Genomic DNA, 20,132 nt, shown 5'->3' on the forward strand with positions numbered 1-20,132 from the left:
GCTATGTCTTCTAGAGATGCTTCTTTTGGAAAGAAGCTGTGAATGATGAAATGGACTCCATTATGTCCAATAATACTTGGGTATTAGTAGATTTACCAAAAGGATCAAAACCTATTGGAAGCAAATGGGTTTTTAGAAGAAAATATCATTTTGATGGTTCTATTCAAGCTTTTAAAGCTAGGCTTGTAGTTAAGGGATATAGACAAAAAGAAGGTATAGATTATTTTGATACATATGCTCCTGTTGCACGTATAACTTCCATTCGAGTTCTTTTTGCTCTAGCTTCCATTTATGATCTTTGTGTTCATCAAATGGATGTTAAAACTGCTTTCTTAAATGGAGACTTAAATGAGGAGATTTACATGGAACAACCGAAGGGTTTTGTTCTTCCTGGAAATGAAAGAAAAGTATGTAAATTGATTAAGTCTCTTCATGGACTTAAGCAAGCTCCTAAGCAGTGGCATGAAAAGTTTAATTCGGTCATATTGTCAAATGGTTTCATCAATAATAGTGCCGATAGGTGTATATACTCTAAATTCACTAAAGACTATGGTGTCTTAGTGTGCTTGTATGTTGATGATATGCTTATCTTTGGAACGAATATGACTGGAGTTAATGAAACTAAGAAGTATCTAACTTCCATGTTTAAAATGAAGGACTTGGGTGAAGTAGATACTATCTTAGGTATTAAAGTCAAGCAAAATAGTGGGGTTATTCTTTAAGCCAATGTAGTTATGTTGAAAAATTATTAAATAAATTTCAACATCTTGGTTTTAAAGAAATAAGTACTCCATTTGATTCTAGTATTAAATTAAATTATAATACTGGTAGAGCGGTGGCACAACTAGAATATGCAAGTGCTATAGGGTCTTTAATGTATGCGATGCATTGTACTAGACCCGATATTGCTTTTTCTGTATGCAAGTTGAGTAGGTATACAAGTAATCCAAGTACAAAACATTGGAGAGCTATTACTAGAATTTTTGGTTATCTTAAGAGAACTAAAAATTTTGGATTGTTCTACAATAATTATCCGGCTGTATTAGAAGGATACACCGATGCTAGTTGGATTACAAGTGTGGGAGATGAGCGTTCCACTTCTGGATGGATCTTCACACTAGCTGGAGGTGCTGTATCTTGGGCGAGCAAGAAACAGACATGTATAACTCACTCAACAATGGAATCTGAATTCATTGCTTTGGCGGCAGCTGGGAAAGAGGCTGAATGGATTAGAAATTTGTTGTTGGATATCAAATTATGGCCTAGTCCTATGCCTCCTATTTCTATCCACTGTGATAGTCAGGCCACTTTGGCAAGAGCCTATAGTAGCACCTATAATGGTAAGTCTAGACATATTAGTTTAAGACATGAATATGTGAGACAATTGATTAAAGATGGTACCATAACAATTGTCTATGTGAGGTCAAGTAAAAATCTTGCCGATCCTTTGACGAAGGCTTTACCAAGACATATGGTAATAACGACCTCACAAGAAATGGGGCTGAAACCCTTTAATTAAAATCACCAATAATGGTAACCCGACCTTTTTCTAGAACATCACTAGTTACAAGGTTTAATGGGTAAGAACAAGTTATTGAATGTGATTGTTTGATACCGACATAGCCCCGATATGAGAAGTCGGTATTGTCTGTTACGTTTTGTAGGCTGAATTGAATTCTCAATGAAGTATGATACAAGTTTGTAGTGTGTTGATAGTAACAGAAACACATGGTAGATACTTCACCTATATGAGCTTAGAAGTGGTGCCGCTTCTTACGAAAGTGAGGGTTGCTTTCTAGAGAGCTCATGAAACAGGATCAAGCACAATGCCATAATAGTGCGGAGTAATATAGAAATTCTCGCTGAAACAAGAGGTTAGTGTATGTGTGGTATGTCCGGTTCTATTACATAAAAGTACAAGTTTAAAGCCGAGCTACTTGTCACTTTGATAGAGCTTTGATATACTTGCACTAAGTAAAGGTTTAACTCGAAAGAGACCTTTATGTATGTATATTAATCTTACTGAAACTTTGGCTGTATGGTTTTTAAAAATTTTATTTTGAAATTTTGTTTTACAAACAAAGTGGGGGATTGTTGGAATTTTGTTTGTTAAAACAAAATAAGTGCTTTTTACTTTGTCCCACATAGAAAAGGTGGGAGCAGGAGGATTAGTTTATTAATGAGGAATTTCCTTTTGTAGTTAAAGGAGTGATTAGGTGGGGCTAGACCCACCATACTCGCGTGCGGGTGCGCGGATAATTGCGCGATTTTGGCGCGATTATTTGGCGCACTTAGCATTTTGCACGCCTGCGCGCCCGCGGTTTAATTAGCATTAATCCCTTGCTTTTTATTTATTTATTTTATTTCATTTTATATTTTAGTTCAAAGGTTGCCTTTTAATTTGAGAATTTCGGAAATGAAATATAAATGAAAATTCGAAATTCTATTTAAATATATATATTTATATTCCGAATTTTATTTGTGCCTTTTCAAGACAACCTTTGGAAAATTACTTATTCGGTTTTTTAATTTATCCGAAGGATTGCAATTGTTCGTTTTTTCGACTTCTTCCGAAGAGTCGCGTTGGTTTATCCGAACAATTTTCTAAAGACATGTTTGTTCGCAATTTTCACGAAGAGTTGCAAGACCGTTTCATATAAATACTTGTCATTTTCGGAAAGAAACAAGTGGTCATTTTTCGAGTCTTCTTTCTGAAAAACTGCAGCCAATTTTTCGATTGTTTCTTAGAGAGACCCGGAGAAATATTAGAATTGCTATCTAGTATTCTCACTTGAGACTTTGTTGTATCCTGGAGGAAATTTGCCGGTGACCATTAGCAACGTAGTGGGGCAAATAAATCCTTAAAGAAAGTGATATCACGCCTCAAAGTCCGAGTTGTTTTTACTCGATCCGATTTCATTGTTCTACCCATTTCGCAGACTTATTTTTACAACAGTTATGGCCGACAGAGGAAGGCCAAATTTATTGCTGACCACATGAGTTCTGAGCACCAGTCGTGGGAGGGCGATCTTGATCCTAGCCAGATGAGAGGATACAACTATGTTGTAAAGAGGTTTATGAAAAGTACAACGTCATTAAAGAACTTGAAAGAAAGAGAAGCTGCAGCACAATGGGAAGCACCGAATTACCGCAAGTCATTGAAGAGCACTCGAAAAAGAGTTGTCACCATCGAGATGGTGTGGAACTGCCAAGGATGGCTTTTGAGATCGGGAGGTGGGGACGAGGACAGCAAGCTCAAGGACATTTGCCTCTCGTTCTCGCTCTATAAGCTTCTTCTTTTAAGATTTAGCAGCTATTCATTGCCCAAACAAGCTCATGAAAAGGCGTGGAAGTTGATTCAGCACTTGTATGCCGAAGGAAATGGCTACGAGCGAGCATTTAGGGTCGTTGAGCTAGAGCTTTCCTTTCTTTTCGATCATTCTACACCAAATACCCGACCATCGTCCAGCCATTCGGTTGGAAAATAAAGGTTATAGAGCTCTTGCTTTTGGTCATTGGTGTTCCGGTGATGATTGGACTTTGTTTCCCATGGTACGACTCGAATAGATCTCAAGGTGAAGTTCAACTAGCTACTGCAGGCGGGTTGAGCATCGACTTTCTCGTGACGGCAATAATTCTAACAGCATTCACATGTGTGGAGCTTGTGCAGTGTTTCTCCATGGGCATCTCGGAGTGGACGAAAGTAATATTGCTATGCAACTACGAACTAAAAAACTGGTGGCAAGAGAACAAACGGATCGAGAAGCTGATAGGACTAATATGCCGGACGCAATTCCTGAAGCCTTGGGAAAGGAAACTTCGCCAATACTCGCTTCTCGAGTCGTATGATTACACCCCTCCGAGGTGGCTGTACAATCGCATCACATATTTATATATCGATCCTGTAAGGGACGGCCAAAAACGAAGCACGACCACCGAATTGTCCTCGGAAGTGAAAAAAGCTGTTTTCCGTTCTTTAATGGCGAATCCCGAGGCATGGAAGAATGGAGAAACTTCTTTGAGATTAAACGAAGTGGAGGATCAGCTCTCATGGGCATGTAAGCTCAAGACGCAAACTCAAGTGATAATTGTGTGGCATGTCGCCACGAGTATTTTCGAGCACGTGGTGCCGATTTTGGATTCGAACTTTCTTGTGGCGACTAATTTATCCAAATATCTTGCTTATTTGATAGCATTCTATCCAAAGTTATTACCTGATCACCCTTACGATTCAGAGTATATTTTTGACGGAATCATCCGTGAAGCAAGACGCAAGCTCAAAGACTGCAAGACAATAGAAGAAAGCATCAGAAAATTGATCAAGATTGGTAAGAGAATGAATGATACCGGTGAAGTGATAATCCAGGGCACAAGATTAGGGCAGCAATTGCCGGATGTAGAAAATGAACCAAACTTTATTTGGAAGGTATTGGCCAAGTTTTGGGCGGAACTGATGGTGTATGTGGCTCCATCGGAGAATGCAATTGCACACGCGGAGCACTTGGCGATGGGTGGAGAGTTCGTGACTCACTTGTGGGCTTTGGTCTCTCATGCTGACATCAAGCGAGAACCTCCTGTTGAGTGACCTACTTTCAACGGAAGATGAAGCAGGCCCAATTGATTGTGATATTGCATGATTACGTGACCTGTAGTGTGTCTCCCTTGGGATTAGTCAAGACAAAAGTTCGGATACTTTGTTTTGTATTTGAGTGTGTACAAGTCTATAAATAAGAGGGTCCATGCTTTATGTAATTGAGATTAGATGGGTCGCTACACAAGTTTCATTGAGTGTGATTGATACTTTTTATCTATCTCTCCTTCCCGTTCGATGTTTTACTTCTTCAGCTATATCTTTTGTAAGGATCTGTCCGACTACTTGGTGTTCGAAAGCTATCTCTTTGGGAGGTTATTTCTCTATGTTAAATTGCAATCTGTATGAACACTTTAACAGAACATGTCCCCAACAACATCACGTGAACTTCTTCCACAATTTTGAAATTCCCACTGGTTGAATTAACCCTATTTAGACCAAAATGATTGATGGGCTGAGGGAAGGATGAGTAAAACGAAATCAGCGGAGGCGGTCGGCGGTGTCTGGGCTCTCTCTAGTTTCTCTATCTACAACGACCTCGGATTCTCATATAAAAGGACATTTTCACTCTGCACCAAGGGGAAGGACATTGAACGCATCACAGAGAACCATTTCCGCAAACACGATACGGAGAGCATACCAGAACATTCGAAAGTAGAGAGACACCCACAAAAAGCGATCTGCAGTTTTTACCGGTAGCCCCGTCATCGCCACCAGCCTCAGATATGAAAGAGCACTGAAGGTGCTCTATTCTCTTCACTGCTACACGGCGGAAAATCTTGAAGTGATTAAACCTCGCTCAAGAATGCTTCGCTGGCCTTGATTTCTTTTGTCAATGTCTGCAAGAGCTTCAATTGTTTACTCAAGTGTTCGTTACAGCTTTAGCACCGCCGCTGAACCAGGTAATCGTCCTGCTCTTTTTATGCCCTGTTTTGATGAGAATAAGAACCGAGATGTCATGTTTTAGGTTAGTATAAAATCTGCTCCGTTCAAGTTTGTCTGAGTAATTGCGTACATCATGCACTGTTTTCGTATGCTTTTTGTCTCTAATCTGCGTTCATGTAAGTAATTGGGTAAGTAATTGCGTACATCATGCACTGTTTTCATGAGAACCGAGATGAGGACGTGAAGGGAAAGTCGCTGTCCGTTTATTTACAAGTGCAAGACCATCCTCCGAAGGAAAAATGTACGCACGATTCCACTTGCGCGTGGTATCAACAAAATTTTAACAAGAAGGAGAGAAGGTATGTTTTTCTTCTTCTTTTTATCATCGTAACAAGCACGTGTGGAATAACTTTTACTTCATCGATATTTACTTAATCTAAATATTAGTAGACACATACTTCTGACTTTTTAGTCATACAACCCACCCCAAACTTTTATAACATGAATATGTTGGCAAATAAATTCGCATATATTTCAATAGCTTTTTGAAATTTGAATAATATAATTTTGGCAACATATAAGGAAGTATTTTTTTTTTTCCATTTTTGCTTAATCCAAATCAAACGGGCTAATGCGAATATATATAAGTTTTGCTATTTAAAATCACGCCAACATTTTCAAGTTAAATAAATATCACTTTTATTCTATGAGCAAATGCCAAGTGGCTTTTTGGAGGGGCTCAAAGTCCATCCACGTGACTTCTCGACTTTTGAGGACCATAGCAGCAATTCGAATATGCATGTGAATATCTTCTCTAGAAATAACATAATGTTTTTTTTTTTTGGTAAAGGAAATAACATAATGTTTATTTCTCCAAGAGTCTAAATCCAACATAAGATTATTTATTTCGTGGAATATGAATGATTCAAAAAAATTTTTTTTAAAACAATCGTTTATGTTGCTTAAAATAATTAGCATATGAAAAATATTTTTATTATTAATAATAATTTATATATTTGTTCGTTGAAGATTCACTTTTGTGAGCGATACAAGCGATTATTTTTAGGAAGATATTATCCAAATCATTTATTCTCCAAAAATAAACAGAGTCAATATACTAAGGGCCTGTTTGTTAAAAAAATTTATATTCCCTGGAACAAAAATTTCTATTCTTTTGTTCCAAAGAACCAAAAAAGAATAGAAACGCATTTGGTAAAACTTTTGTTTCTGAGAATAGATTTGGAACGGAAACAAGAAATATAAAAAAATAGCTTCTTGTTCTCGGAATAAATTCTAGAATCAAATTTTATTTTTCTTATTTTTTTCTCCTCTTTTCTTTTTCTTCCTTTTGGCTTCTTCATCCTTTTGGCCGTCGTCGACCTCTCCAGGTCGACGCGAGGTTGGGCCTCCCGTGCCAAGCCAAGGCCGACTTCATGCTTTGCCCGGATGAGGCTGAGGCTCGCCGTGGCTAGGCTGGCCTCTGACGAGCTCCCCAGGCCTCGCAGCCATGGCGGTGGCCGGCAACCTACCAAAGAGAAAAAGGAAAAGGAAAAAGAAAAAAAAAAAAAAAATAAAAGAATTTTTAAAAAATAAAATAAATAAAAAAATCTAAGAATATTACCAAACGTATTTCTATCTTGAGAATAGAAATTTTGGGAAGTTACCAAACGCGTTCTTTTGCTCAGAAATTATTCCCGAGAACAGAAACAGAAAAAATCATTTCTCATAAAAAATTGTTCCTCGGAATAGAATCGTTACCAAACGCACCCTTAGTAAAAGATCCATTTTCTTTCACTAAATCGCTCTTTTTGTGATTTTCTCTCTTGAATACAATTTGTAAAGACTACCGATAAAGAACAAGTAGTTGGAAATACTTTAGACTTTGGAATTTCAATTTTCATGACTCTACCTCAAATAAATTGAATGACCTCCTTAAATACTCCTCCATGCCTCATTAGCCATTGGCATTTTTCAAAGGAATTTCTTATAATCAATCCATTGGATAGAATCGACTAAAGAAATCTTATAACCATTTGAAGATTGAGATAGAAATCCGTTGATTCTTGTCACCCACACAATCAGAATTTAGGTTTCTATAAATAAATGCTTCCCAAAAAGAAACTTGTCTTCAAGATTGATTTAATCAATTTGTGATTGATTCCATCAATGTATTTATAGAAGGAAAGTGAGATTTTTCACTAGAGAACTAGATATTGAAGAATAAATTTCTAATGCGTTCATTCTGAATCATTGTCGTAAGATCAATAAATCTGAGTCTAATTTTATCCTCATTCTGGACACAATTTCAGTTTGGATTGCATTAGAGTGGGAAAGATTTTTGAAATGGATAGACTTTAGCAAAAGTTTGTGATATAACTTCATAAGTATTTTGTTCTTTAAAATGAGAATAAGAATTAGAAAGTTTCGTTAACTTCAAAACTTGGTAAGAGTTTTCTCAACACTATTTGACAACATTCGCAGGATGTACATCACCTTCAAAGGTTGATTATCACGTACTTCATGATCAATGTCAATGAAATCACACTCCCGGTAACGTCATCATAGTTTAGAGTTGACAATCAAGTTTATATCAACTTGAGGAATTGTGTGTGCAGAGAAAGGGAAGGAACTGAGGGCATTCACTAAAGCAAAGACCCAATGGTGGCTTTCTAAGTTCCTTTCCTGGGGAAGTTTCAACAATCCTGAATATGGATTCTGCAAGGGCGATTATTGCAAATTTGGGGCCGAGGTTTTGGTCAGCAAAAGTGAGAGGAAAAAGGAGATTCTCACCATTGTCAAAGACCCGCCCCACAACAAAAACCACTTGCAAGATCCGACAGTTCTCCACATCGAGCAAGGACCCTTAGTATTCCAATGCATTTTCCCTCGGAAAGAGGAATTTTTTTTTTTCTTTTTGGTAACTGAGGACTCCGCCTTGACTTGCCACGCTCGATGGAGCCGTCGGGCCTGACATAAATTTTTCTTCAAATTACTTTTTTTAATACCAAAACTTCTAAACTAGTACACTTACAATAAATTTATCGAAAAAACTCTAAACTAGTCACTTGTTAGCCTTTGTTAAATTTTACTATGAAATTATTGACTTAGATGACACATGTCAAGTTTACACAAAAATTCATATAAAATTGAGGTAAATTTGTCATATATATATTCCAGCGCAACCGCAACGTTGACTCTGCAAGCCTCATGCCCCTCCACCAACGCTTGTCTCCCTCCATCGAAACAACCCCTGCGGCCACACGTCTCTCCCTCCATCGAAGTAGCCCTACGATCGTCTCTCTCCTTCGTCCGCAACCCAGCCAATGCCAGCTGCCTCATGTCCCTAGCAGCACTGTCGAAGCTGCTTCCTCCTCGCTGCCCGCACGTCCCGCCCAAACAGCCCAAATCCTCACTGCAGCCACGCATTCCATCTCCACCGTTTCGCACAAAGTCAGCCCAGCCTGCCAATCTGCTTCTCCTCATTTTAGTTGTTGCGCCACCCACATCAGGCCCAAGTCTAGAATTGAGCAGCCTCCCTACCTCCAGTTCAGCCTGCATATCGGCCTCGAACCAAGCTAAGGCCAGCCCACTCGGCCCAACCGGCAGCTTCTTCAAGTATGGACTGAGCCTAGCAGTTTTGTTGTGGGCTTGCACGGTCGTTTTCGGCTTGGTCCAAGCCTCTGTTGGCACCGCCGTAAGTTCGAGTTTCAGCCACTGTCGCACCGCCGTCATCGTGGACTCACTGGATCGATAAACCAGTGAGTTTACTCACTAAACTCTGCTTAGAGAGTTAATGATACTTAAGGATTGATTAGTTTAGGCTAAGTATGGTTTAGGTGATTAGTTAGAATGGATTAACAATTTAATTATTCGTTTTTGCATGTTAGGTGGTTAGATCGGCTTAATTAGAGACTAGATAGATTGTGTTATTTATCTAAATAGGTTTAGAAATTTTTCGGGCCCGTTTCAGTATTTAATTAGGATTTTTCGGCCTAAGTTTCTATTTATGGCATTTAATTGCATTTAATTAATTACTTTTAGTATTTATTTAATTATTTATTATTTTCCAAAAATTATACCAGAATAGCTGGTGATTGGAATTTCGTGCTGATTGCAATGGTTATGCTTGGTTTATTTAATTAAATGCTAGATTGTGCAAATTGAGTGGAATTTATAATTTTTGGTATTGATCCCAAATTGTGTGATTTTGGTATTTTAATTAGAAAAAACTGGACGTCAGTTTATAATGCCAAAAATGTGTTTATGGACTATTATAAATAGTGGGATTTTTAAAATGAATTATATTGCATTTTTGGCTCAAGCCGACTGTGTACCCACACACGATTATTATTTTTTTATAGAGTATTTTTAACATGGTGATTTGTCAGCTTGTGAAAGCATATATTATTAGCTTGTGCAAGCATATTTATCATTAGCTTGTGAGAGCCCATTTGCACGTTAGCTTCTGAGAGCAGTATACTATATCAGCCTATAAGCTCAATATGTCAGTTTGTGAAAGCAATATATCTTATCAGCTTGTGTGAGCTATGATCATTTTATCAACTTGTGGGAGCACGATATATATATCAACTTGTGAGAGTTATGACCATATATTGCAACTTGTGAGAGCAAAGACCATTTATTTCAGCATGTGTGAGCAGTGGTCATATCGAATTAATAGATAGTACTGACATTATCGATTGGAGTGGATTGATTGATCAATGGTTGAATTGAACTGATTGATGATTTGAATTGAATTAAATCGAATGGTTGAGTATACGAATTATACTAACATGCAAAAAGTGACTAAGGCAAGGTAAATCATCTGTCTTGTGGGTGCATAGACTGCCTTTAGGCATATTTCATTCCTAGTCGAAGCTTAGGGAGTGAACTTGTTGAAATATTGTCTCACCTCATCATGGGCTTAACTTTTCAGGTTCCTAGTGTGAAGAATCTGGAGCTTGAGGCGGAAAGGTCAGGAGCATGTGTGGCTCAGAAGTTCTTTTGGAGATAGACATCCTGTATTTAGATCCTAGAGTTGGCCTCTATTTGTAAACCAGATTGTTTGTAAAAGCTATGTTGATCGATTTGAATTTTGTTGTCTTGCTTTCTATCCCACGTTTGTTGTGGTAAGGGGATTAGTAATTCGCTTCCACATGTGCATTAAAATGAATAGGTCGGCGAGGTGTCCCGGGACATCACAAATTACTCGATCACTAAGGGATGGCACACGCACGAGGATCGGGGTGTGACAGTGAGCCTCGGCGAGGGCTCCCCTCACCAAATCTGGTGAGGCCAGCCCTCGCTTAGGCCAGGGCGGCCTTGCTCGGTGTCACCATCCCTCGGTTGACGCTCGGTGAGGCGGCCCTGGCCTGGGCAAGGGTTGGCCTTGCCCGGGTGACCCTTGCTGGGTTGCGCTTGGGCGGGAGCTCCCCTTGCCGGGCTCCTCCTCACCCGGTCGGGGCTCACCGTGGCTGGCCACTAGAAAAGGCAAAGAAGAAAGCCAAAAAGAAAAGAAAGAAAGAAAAAAAAAAAAAAAAAAAGAAGAAGGAAAGAACATAAGAAAATAATAAAAATTTTAATTTTTTTTAAAATAATAAATATTAAAATATTATTAAAAATTATCCACGTCGTCCGACGATCCTACGTGGCCCCTATTGGCGTCCATGTGAGCATTTTCCAGCTAAAATTGGCCGGATGGACTGAATCAGCAAGAAGTGAAAATATTTAGGACTGAATTGGCAAAAGTACAATAGGTTTAGGACTTTTTAGATAATTTTCCCTCCAAAGTGTAGCTGCACCGTTTTGTTAATGGCTCCATATAAGTTGCAATTTCACATAGGCAAATTTGTCATCACTCATGAAGTGCAACTCCAGGGCTAACAAATTTCGCAATAAAACTCCTAAGATCTTAGATTCCGATAATTTTATTTAAAGAAAATTATGAATAGTTCATGAAACGAAGAAAAAATTATGCTAATGTTTAAAACAACATCAAAATCCAATTTGAGAGGGGACAATACGAGCCGCTAGGAGTTACCGCACTTTAGTGGTCGGGAGGGTCTTTTTCTACTTGTTTAAACACTTCCAGAGCAAGAGTAGGTATAGCCATGTGTGAACCTGGTACTTCACTTTATTTGTTAGTCTTAATAATTTATGTCTTTTGCTTTTAAAATTTTTAAAATTTTATTTGATTATAAGAGTTTCCAAATGAGAACGTGTTTCAAAAGCTAATATAGCAATTTGTTGGCATCGTCCACTTTTTGAAAGAAATTCTCAAAATATGTTGCCCACTACAAAAGTTTCTGAAGAAAGATCCCCCTTCACAGGGAACAGTTAACAGTAAATGTACGTACGTATGCGTGTGGGCAAGTGTGCATATAAATTTATCATTATCATAAAGTTAGTTTCCAAATGAGATGTCTACTCTTCAGAATTCCTGATTACTTTATTAATATGTATCTATCATCAATTTTTAGTAAAATGATCTACTATCCTCCTAATAGCAAAGAAGGATAAAATACTAAATCTTTACTGTTGTAGAGAGATCAAATTATGTTGGGTCTTTTTAATTAGTATTTGAATTCAGTGGTCACTTAAGTTGCTCATTCAAATCGTAGCTCAAGTTCAAAATCAATTATCTTTCATTTCAAACATATAAGTTTTTAAGTGACTGTGCATTGTTTGCCAAAAAAATTATTTGCAGAAAAACATTAGGCGCATCATGTAGCGGATGATTGAGCTCCAATTTATTCAAAATGAAAATAACAACATCCAAAGAGTAAAATATATTGAAAGTTCATTATACACCTAATTGCCTATTTTTCAAGAAAAATTGTAATGCTCGATTGAATTTATTATACACAATTAAAGACATATACACGGATAATTTGGAGTTTATGAATAGCATATTACATTAATAGTTGTGTTACAATGATCAACTTTGGCTTATCCAAGTTAAACTTAAACACAGACTGAGCTCATATTAGTAACACTTAAAAAGTTGCAGCAGCCTACAACACATTTTCGGAAGCTTCTTCACGTCAATTTTGAGATTCTGCAGTTTCATAATATTTTTACATACAATTATGGCACTCAATGGCAGTATGCAGTTAAATAGACTATAAATTATCTCAACTAGTTTTAACAAATATCTAGTCTAAGAATTAGCGGGATCATTAAAAAAAAAATAATGCTTGCTTATGACAAAAAATGTCAAGTTAAAGAAGTACATAGTAGATAGATAAACTGATTTATATTTTGTGGGGCAAATGTTTTTATCATAGTTAAGATTAAATAACAATGTTATGAAGCCATAAATGTGTAATGAAGAAATCCTGCATCGGGTGAATTAGTAGATAAATATGTGTATTTTATAGACTATTTGAATTTACTTAAAGAAAAGGCCAACCCTATTTGTCAATACATTGAGAACAAAAATTATGCCACATAAATGTGAATTGACATGTTTAATTATTTGCATGCGGGGAGGTTTTAGTTTTTTTCTAAATAAAAATAAAATTATGTTAGATGCAAGATTTAAGAAAAAGCAACAATGAGATAAAGACTTTACTTTAATTTATTATTATTATATATATACCATGAGATCATGTCACATCATTATATTTTTATGCTTATTTGTGTTGTTATATAAACATTTTCAAGGCAATTATAAAGTTCTCAATTGATCGAAAATGACTGAAAATAAGGTGAATTTATAATGTCAATTAGAGTATTTCACGAGTCATGTGAGATGAGATATGAGAGGGCAAAGCCCACTATTGATTTCTCTGATCGAGCGGTCATTATTCGCTGAAGAACGCAAAAACACGAGGTCATTCGGTCAAAGGGTCAACGAGCGCCACTTTTTGGGTGGGCTCGCCATATGACGTCACAACCAGTGACGTCACATTCGGTGGGCCCGCCATAGACTCATGGGTCACGTGAACCTTCTCGGACTCTATGATTTTTGGTTTCTTCGTCAACGAGTCAACAAATGCCACGTCCAGTCAATTTCCCACTGACTTTTGCTTTGTATGATGTTACGTGTCCCCTCAAACTTTTTCCGCCAGATGACGACTGTTTTACCCACTCGTGTCCCCTCTCGGGACGACACAAAAAAGAAAGAAATCTCAAAAGCCAAGGTGAATCAAACGACAAAAGTTGATGAATCACTTCTGAAAAATAATTGAAAATTTGAATCATTCCACACTTGTCAGGCAAAATTAGCATTACCTCAATTGTGTAGACGAAATGCATATCCTTGAAATCACTTTAGAGACATGAAACAACTAATGCAAACACACTTGCTTATTTATTTTAATCCTTGAAGGTTGGCGCAGTTGGTTAGGAGGTGGAGGTCGGAAAATTTCTAACTGAAGAATCAAAGGTGATTTGTTTAAATCTCATTAATTGCGTGTAAGCTACTCTTTGTAAAGGCAATCCGCACAGTCATGTGTCCTTAGATCATAGCGATTTCTTTTTTTCTTTTAGAGTACTTTAAGTTCGTAATTTTTAGGTTGGAAATAAATTACATTTCTCATATAAGTGTGGTGATTTAGGTTGCAGACTTTAAGGTACACATACATAGAAGTATCCTTCTCTTAAAATTTGGTGGGCTCGAGACCAATGACGTCAAAGGGATCAATGAGCACCCCCTTTGTGGTGAGCCCATTGAACGCTTGGTCTCTATGAACATCAGGGGGTCTTGGTCAATGAGTCAAGTAGTGATACTTCGGTCAATGACTTTTCGTGTTTAAGTCTTTTTTTTAAGGACATTTTAACACAAGTCAAGAAGTGGGAATGGGAAATATTGATGATTGCCTCATTACATGGGCTGCCCATGTGTCTTTTTGGCTTATTTTAGGTGTGAAAAGAAGAATTTCTAGGCTGGAAATATACTCCATTTCTCACGTAAGTGTGTGGCAATATAGGTTGCAAACTTTAAGGTACACTTGTATAGAAGTATCATCCTCTTAAAATTTGGTGAGCTCGAGACCATTGACAAGGGTCAATGGGTCTTGGTCAATGAGTCAACTAGTGACACTGCCGGTCAATGACTTTTCGTGTTTAAGTCTTTTTTTTTAGGACTTCTTACACGCGTCACAAAGTGGGTGAGGGAAGTATCGATGATTGCCTCATTAGACCGGCCTCCCACGTGTCTTTGGCTTCCCTCGGGTGTGAAAAGAAGAAATTTTTCATGTTATTGGGTTGGTCACTAAAAAAGAGGCCACTAGAGGATGCGCAGGAAACTTATCTTTCAGCTTTATAAGGACAAAGGTTGGGGACCCTTCGGAGCACAGAAAACTTATCTTTAAGCTTTATTAGAACAAAAGTCGGGGGCCCTTCTAAAAAGTTCGGAAAACTAAACTCTTATTGTCCGGATGGACTCCATATAAACCCCATCATGGCTGGGGTTGACGAGCAAAGTCTCCGATCAGTTTGAGAGAGAGAGAGAGAGGAGCAAATTAGGAAGCAACAAAAAGCTTAGAGCAAGCTAAAATATCACGCTTTCTGATTTGGAGATGGCAATGTGCTGCTTTGCCACGGCCAAAGGTACTACACTTCATCTCTTGTCTTTTCGCTCTATTTTCATTTTTTTTTTGTTAACCTAAGTCCGTGTTGTTATTCTTAATGATTCGGGTCTTTTGCTTTGAAAATTTTACCAATTTTATCTGGCTATAATGCTAGGATAGAAAATTGGCTCGAATATGGCCTTTCTAAATTCAACACTCATGAAATATTAAGCTATCTAACCATTCATGAATTTAGACATATGCACATATGGATCTTTTGATCAATAATGCGCTTGAAAAATGAACATATCTAATCAGATTGAACATCCTAATCATAGTTTAGGAGGGAAAAATACAAATAAAGTCATAAACTTATGATATTGGTATCAATTCAATTATAAACATTTCAATTAGACAAATTTAATCTTAAACATTTTTATATTGGTACGAATTTAGTCATTTTGGTCAATTTTAGTTGACTAGCGTTGACATGGATGCCGACCGATCGACGAAAGTTGACATGACGATTTTTAATCTTTTTTTGAATTTTTTCCTCTTTTTTTCCCCCTTTTCCCCCCTTTTCCTCTTCTTCCTCTTAGCTTCATATTCTGCAATGGCCGATGAGACTTGGCTAGCTCGCCGGACATTAGGCGAGGGTCGTGACCCTTGCCTTGCCTTGCCTTGCCTAGGGCTGTGGGTGAGGCGGCTTTGCCCAAATCTGGGCAAGCCTCGCCGTGGCCTAGCCACGTGTGAAGGCGGCCTTGCCTCTAGCTGGCAAGGCCGTGGCGCCCTTCATCGGGCCTTGGTGAATGTTGCCGTAGCCTCGCCAGCCGTAAGTGAGGCCACCTTCGCTCATGGCTAGGCCATGGCAAGGCTAGCCTCATCCAGATCTAGGCAAAGTCACCTCCCCCGCTACCTTGGACAAGGCTAAGTGAGGGCCGCGAAGCCCTCGCTGAAGATGGGCTAGGGTCGACTCTAGCACAGCAGCTAGTGAGTCGTCGGAGGCTCACTAGCCACTGTAGGGGAAGAAGCCAAGAGGAAGAAGAGGAAAGGAAAAAAAGGAAAAAGGAAAAAAATTAATAAAAAATCCAAAAAAATGAAAAATTATTTAAAAATTGCCATGTCGGTGTGACGCCGGTTGGCCAAAATTGGCTGGGATGACTGAATTTATATCAATATGCAAAATTTTAGGATTAAATTAATTCAATTAAAATATTTATAACTGAATTGGTACCAATGTCATGGATTTAGGAATTTTTTTTTTTTGTACTTTTTCCTACTCTAAGATGGAATTGTCAATAGGATTATTAACCACTTAACTTCAGAGCTATATGTGGCTTTTCCTCGAGTTATTTCCATACACACGGTACGGTTATCTCGTCATTTTTAACTTTCTTCTATTTTATTTTTATTTTTATTTTTATTTTTATTTTTTATATATAACATGAGGATCTAAATCTTTGGTTTAATTAGTATATATTTATGCTCAAAAATGATAAACGGCTCTGTGCACATATATTAAAAAATACTTTGTTCACAAGTGATAGGTGTGGTGTGGCCCAAAAATTACTCTGCCACAGAATTTGCCGCATCGTATCTTATTGGGCTGCAATATTTATCCTTCAAATTTTGTCTAAAAAATGTGAAGTCGAAAGGTCAATTGCTGTCCATTTGGAAGGAACCATTTAATAACCTTCTATCTCCGAAAAATATCAATTGTGTTCGAACGGTTGCTTTTTTTTTTTTTTTTTTTTTTTTTGGGCAGAATCTGCCAGGTACATGAGGGCTCTTCCACCAGCTCATTATTTATTGAAGATTGAATCATTTGACGTTTTATCAATGTTGGACAAGTATGATTCCGGTGTATTTGAAGCTGGGGGCTACAAATGGTGAGCTTTTTATTTCCTTTTTTTTCCCTTCCAAACATATTTTCATCTAACTAGATCTTCATTTTTTGGAACCACAACTTTAATACTTAATCAATCAATAGCTAATTAGACGTTTCATTTTTCTTTTCAGGAGGCTATCTCTTTACCCTAAAGGCAACAGTGGCGATAATGGATTGGGATATGTTTCCCTCTATTTGTCAATCGAGGAGCTTCCTCCCAATCAGACAGTTCACGTCAACTACAAGCTTTTTGTGCACAACAAGTTACAAAACAAGTACTTAACTATTCAAGGTTGATAATCACATTATTCATAATCAATGTTTATAAAGTCACAGATCCAATTACATCGTCATTGCTTATAATTAACAACAGAACCAATCTGAGGAAATCTTTGTAGATACCGATGAGGAGATAAGCAGGTTCCACCGCTCGAAGACCCAACACGGGTTTCCTCGGTTTCTTTCCCTGAAAGAATTCGAAAACCGTTCAAATGGATACCTTGGTGAAAAGCACTCTTGTACATTTGGGGCTGAAGTTTTTGTCATCCAACCTGCCATGATGAGGGAGGAGTCTTTTACCTTGATCAGATACCCGACTCAAAACACATTCACATTTCAGATCGAAAACTGGTCCAAATTGGGCACGGATCCCCTTTCCAAAGAGTTTACCTTCGAAGGAAGGCAATGGTACATTCCCAGAATTTTTTTTTTTTTTTTTGCGAAAATGAATTTAGCTTCTTGCCTTTCACCTTTCTAAATTTATTTGTTCTTGTTGCTTATGTTCGTAAATAGGATTAGCTAAAACTTACATTTGTTTACCTTTAATTGTCGTGTGTAGGAAGTTATTGGTGTATCCCAAAGGCAATGCGGCCGGCAAGGGCAAGTCGCTGTCCGTTTACTTAGAAGTGCAACACCTTCACGAGAAGATGAAAGTTTATGCAGAGTTCAATTTGCGTGTGTTGGACCAACTCAAAAATAACAACAAGGAGAAGCGATGTATGTTTTTCTGGATTTAATTTTACTTTTTTGGTTTTTACCTAATTTAAATCTCACGAGATGCATACTTTTGAGTCTTTATTTACACAAAACACCCAAAACTATTATAACATGCAGATGCTAGCATGCGAATATGAATATAACATTTTCATAATTTTTCGAAATTTGAATGTCATAAATTTTATAAGAAAGAAAGAATAATTTAATTTTTTATTTATATTTTTACTTGATCCAAAAACAAATGGGCTGATGCAAATACATTTTAGTATTACTATTTAAAATCACTACAAAACTTTCAAGATCATTTTATAAAATGAATATCACTTTGATTTTATGAGTAAATTTTAATGGTTTTCTGGAAAGGGCTCAAACCCCATCTTTATAACTCTCAACTTTTGAATAAGATAGCAACGATTCTCGTATGCATGTATATGTCTTCTATTGAAAGAACATGATGCTCTTTCTCCTCTTGAGTCCGTACTAAGTAGGAGTGCATTGCAGTTAAGCGCTGGCTAAGTGCCTCACATCCCCAAGGGGGCGATGCAGACTTTATGCCCTTGAAGGATCTCGAGAAATCAGCAAAAGGGTTCGTTCAGAATGATGCTCTGGTGGTTGACGTCCAGATCAGCGTCGTATCAAAGCTGTAGGAGTTTGATGACTTACTTCCGTATTTGGTGTGTAAGAATAAATTCCTTGAGGATAGTGTGTACTTCCATGTGAATTTTGTGTACCTAGTTTGGCTTCTTATATGATTACTAGATGGAATCTCAAAACTTTTGAATGAAAATGCAATCAAGTTCTTGTGCTCAAATCTTACTTGAATTTCTTAACTTAACTATACAGTTATCATCGGCCATCCTACATATCACGGTGGATTGGATATTGTGTGTATTAATAATTTGGAATGGAAAATTGCTTGAAATTTTTTATCTAATGAGCTTAACTTATGCTTAAGGTCTTTAGACTAAATAAATGTGCTTCAAATGTATATTGAAAAGTTAGAGGATTTCCAACTTAGGATCTGGAAGTTATAAGTTCGAGTTCTACCGACTGCACAAGGGTCAGGGCTATTGACATAAGCCACAAACTCTAGACTTAATCTATTTATGGGACCCACAAGGTATTTCATAGGTCCCCCGGTAGTCACAAGGGTGTCAAAAATTCCCGAGTTGACTTGGTCTGGATCAAACCGAATTGAACAAAATATTTCAGGTATTTTTAGGTCTGTTGTCTTTTATGTTTGGATAATATGCATAAAGGCAGAGTGTCCACCCCAGTCGACCACTCGCCATCCAAGACCTACAATTGCAGCATCATAGAATTTCATGGAACATAGATATGGAGAAGGAATACACTATAGAGAGAGATGGAAACATGCACAAACATCACAGACATTGACTCGGCACATTTTCGTGCTGGTGACCACCAATGACCGCTGCTGTGAAAATTCATGGCGCATAAAATTAAAGAAACAGAGGCAACATAGGTTCAATAATGTGCTTGATAGCTACGCAATTATATCATAAATCATATTTAATGGCTAACAAAACAATTAACATGTTAACAGGAAAAAAGACACCAAAAACGTTATAATTTTTCTTATATTGCTTACTTTAATGTTAGAACTTTTCGCCGAATCACTTCAATACTACATTAAAAAAATTTCATTTAAGTGCTTTGAGTTATAAATTTCGATAAAAAGTCCTACGTGGCTTTTTAAATAAAATAAAAGTTGTACGTAGATAATGAGGTGGCTCTTTATGACAAAGCAACTCCACATCTTCAAAACTTAATCTCTCTCTGTGATAATCTTTTGACTTGGTCTCTCTGTTCATCACAAGGAAACCTTCACTGATTATCATGCAAAACACAAGCTTTCCAGAACAAATTTTGAGTATATAAGTCGAAGATGAAATGGCTTGCTACGAAGCAATAATAGTGCTTTCGTCAAACGGCCACTTATTCCAGGTGTAGAGTGCCCTCAAAGCCATTCGAAAGGGCGCCGCGGCTTCGATGTCGCCGTCCTTGGCATCGGAAGAAATTCACCGCTAAGCTCCAGGATTCCAATTTTACATTAAATTGAGTAATATTCACCTTCATCTTGGCATTGTTGATCCCAACTTGAGCCGAATGTCCTGCTCGTGATCTCAATTGCAAGATTCAGCTCTTCATTTTGCCTGAAAATGCTTCTGTCTAAATTAGGATTTGAAGGAGGAGAGAAAATTGATCCGATTTGTCCCTAATTCTATTAAATTGG

The 20,132-nt window shown here is 37.5% G+C and overlaps 1 protein-coding gene across 1 annotated transcript; it reads left to right on the forward strand.

Annotated features, from left to right (window-relative positions):
* Positions 1-14,886: 14,886 nt before the first annotated feature.
* LOC104442989 (probable inactive serine/threonine-protein kinase fnkC) lies at positions 14,887-18,686 on the forward strand. Its single transcript, XM_039311927.1, has 6 exons — positions 14,887-15,031; positions 16,757-16,880; positions 17,011-17,171; positions 17,278-17,566; positions 17,718-17,875; positions 18,377-18,686. Exons 1-6 carry the CDS (start codon positions 15,001-15,003, stop codon positions 18,520-18,522), a joined length of 909 nt encoding a protein of 302 aa, XP_039167861.1. The 5' UTR covers positions 14,887-15,000; the 3' UTR covers positions 18,523-18,686.
* Positions 18,687-20,132: the final 1,446 nt, after the last annotated feature.

Source organism: Eucalyptus grandis, chromosome 5, assembly GCF_016545825.1.
Source record: "Eucalyptus grandis isolate ANBG69807.140 chromosome 5, ASM1654582v1, whole genome shotgun sequence".
Classification (NCBI taxonomy): Eukaryota; Viridiplantae; Streptophyta; class Magnoliopsida; order Myrtales; family Myrtaceae; genus Eucalyptus; species Eucalyptus grandis.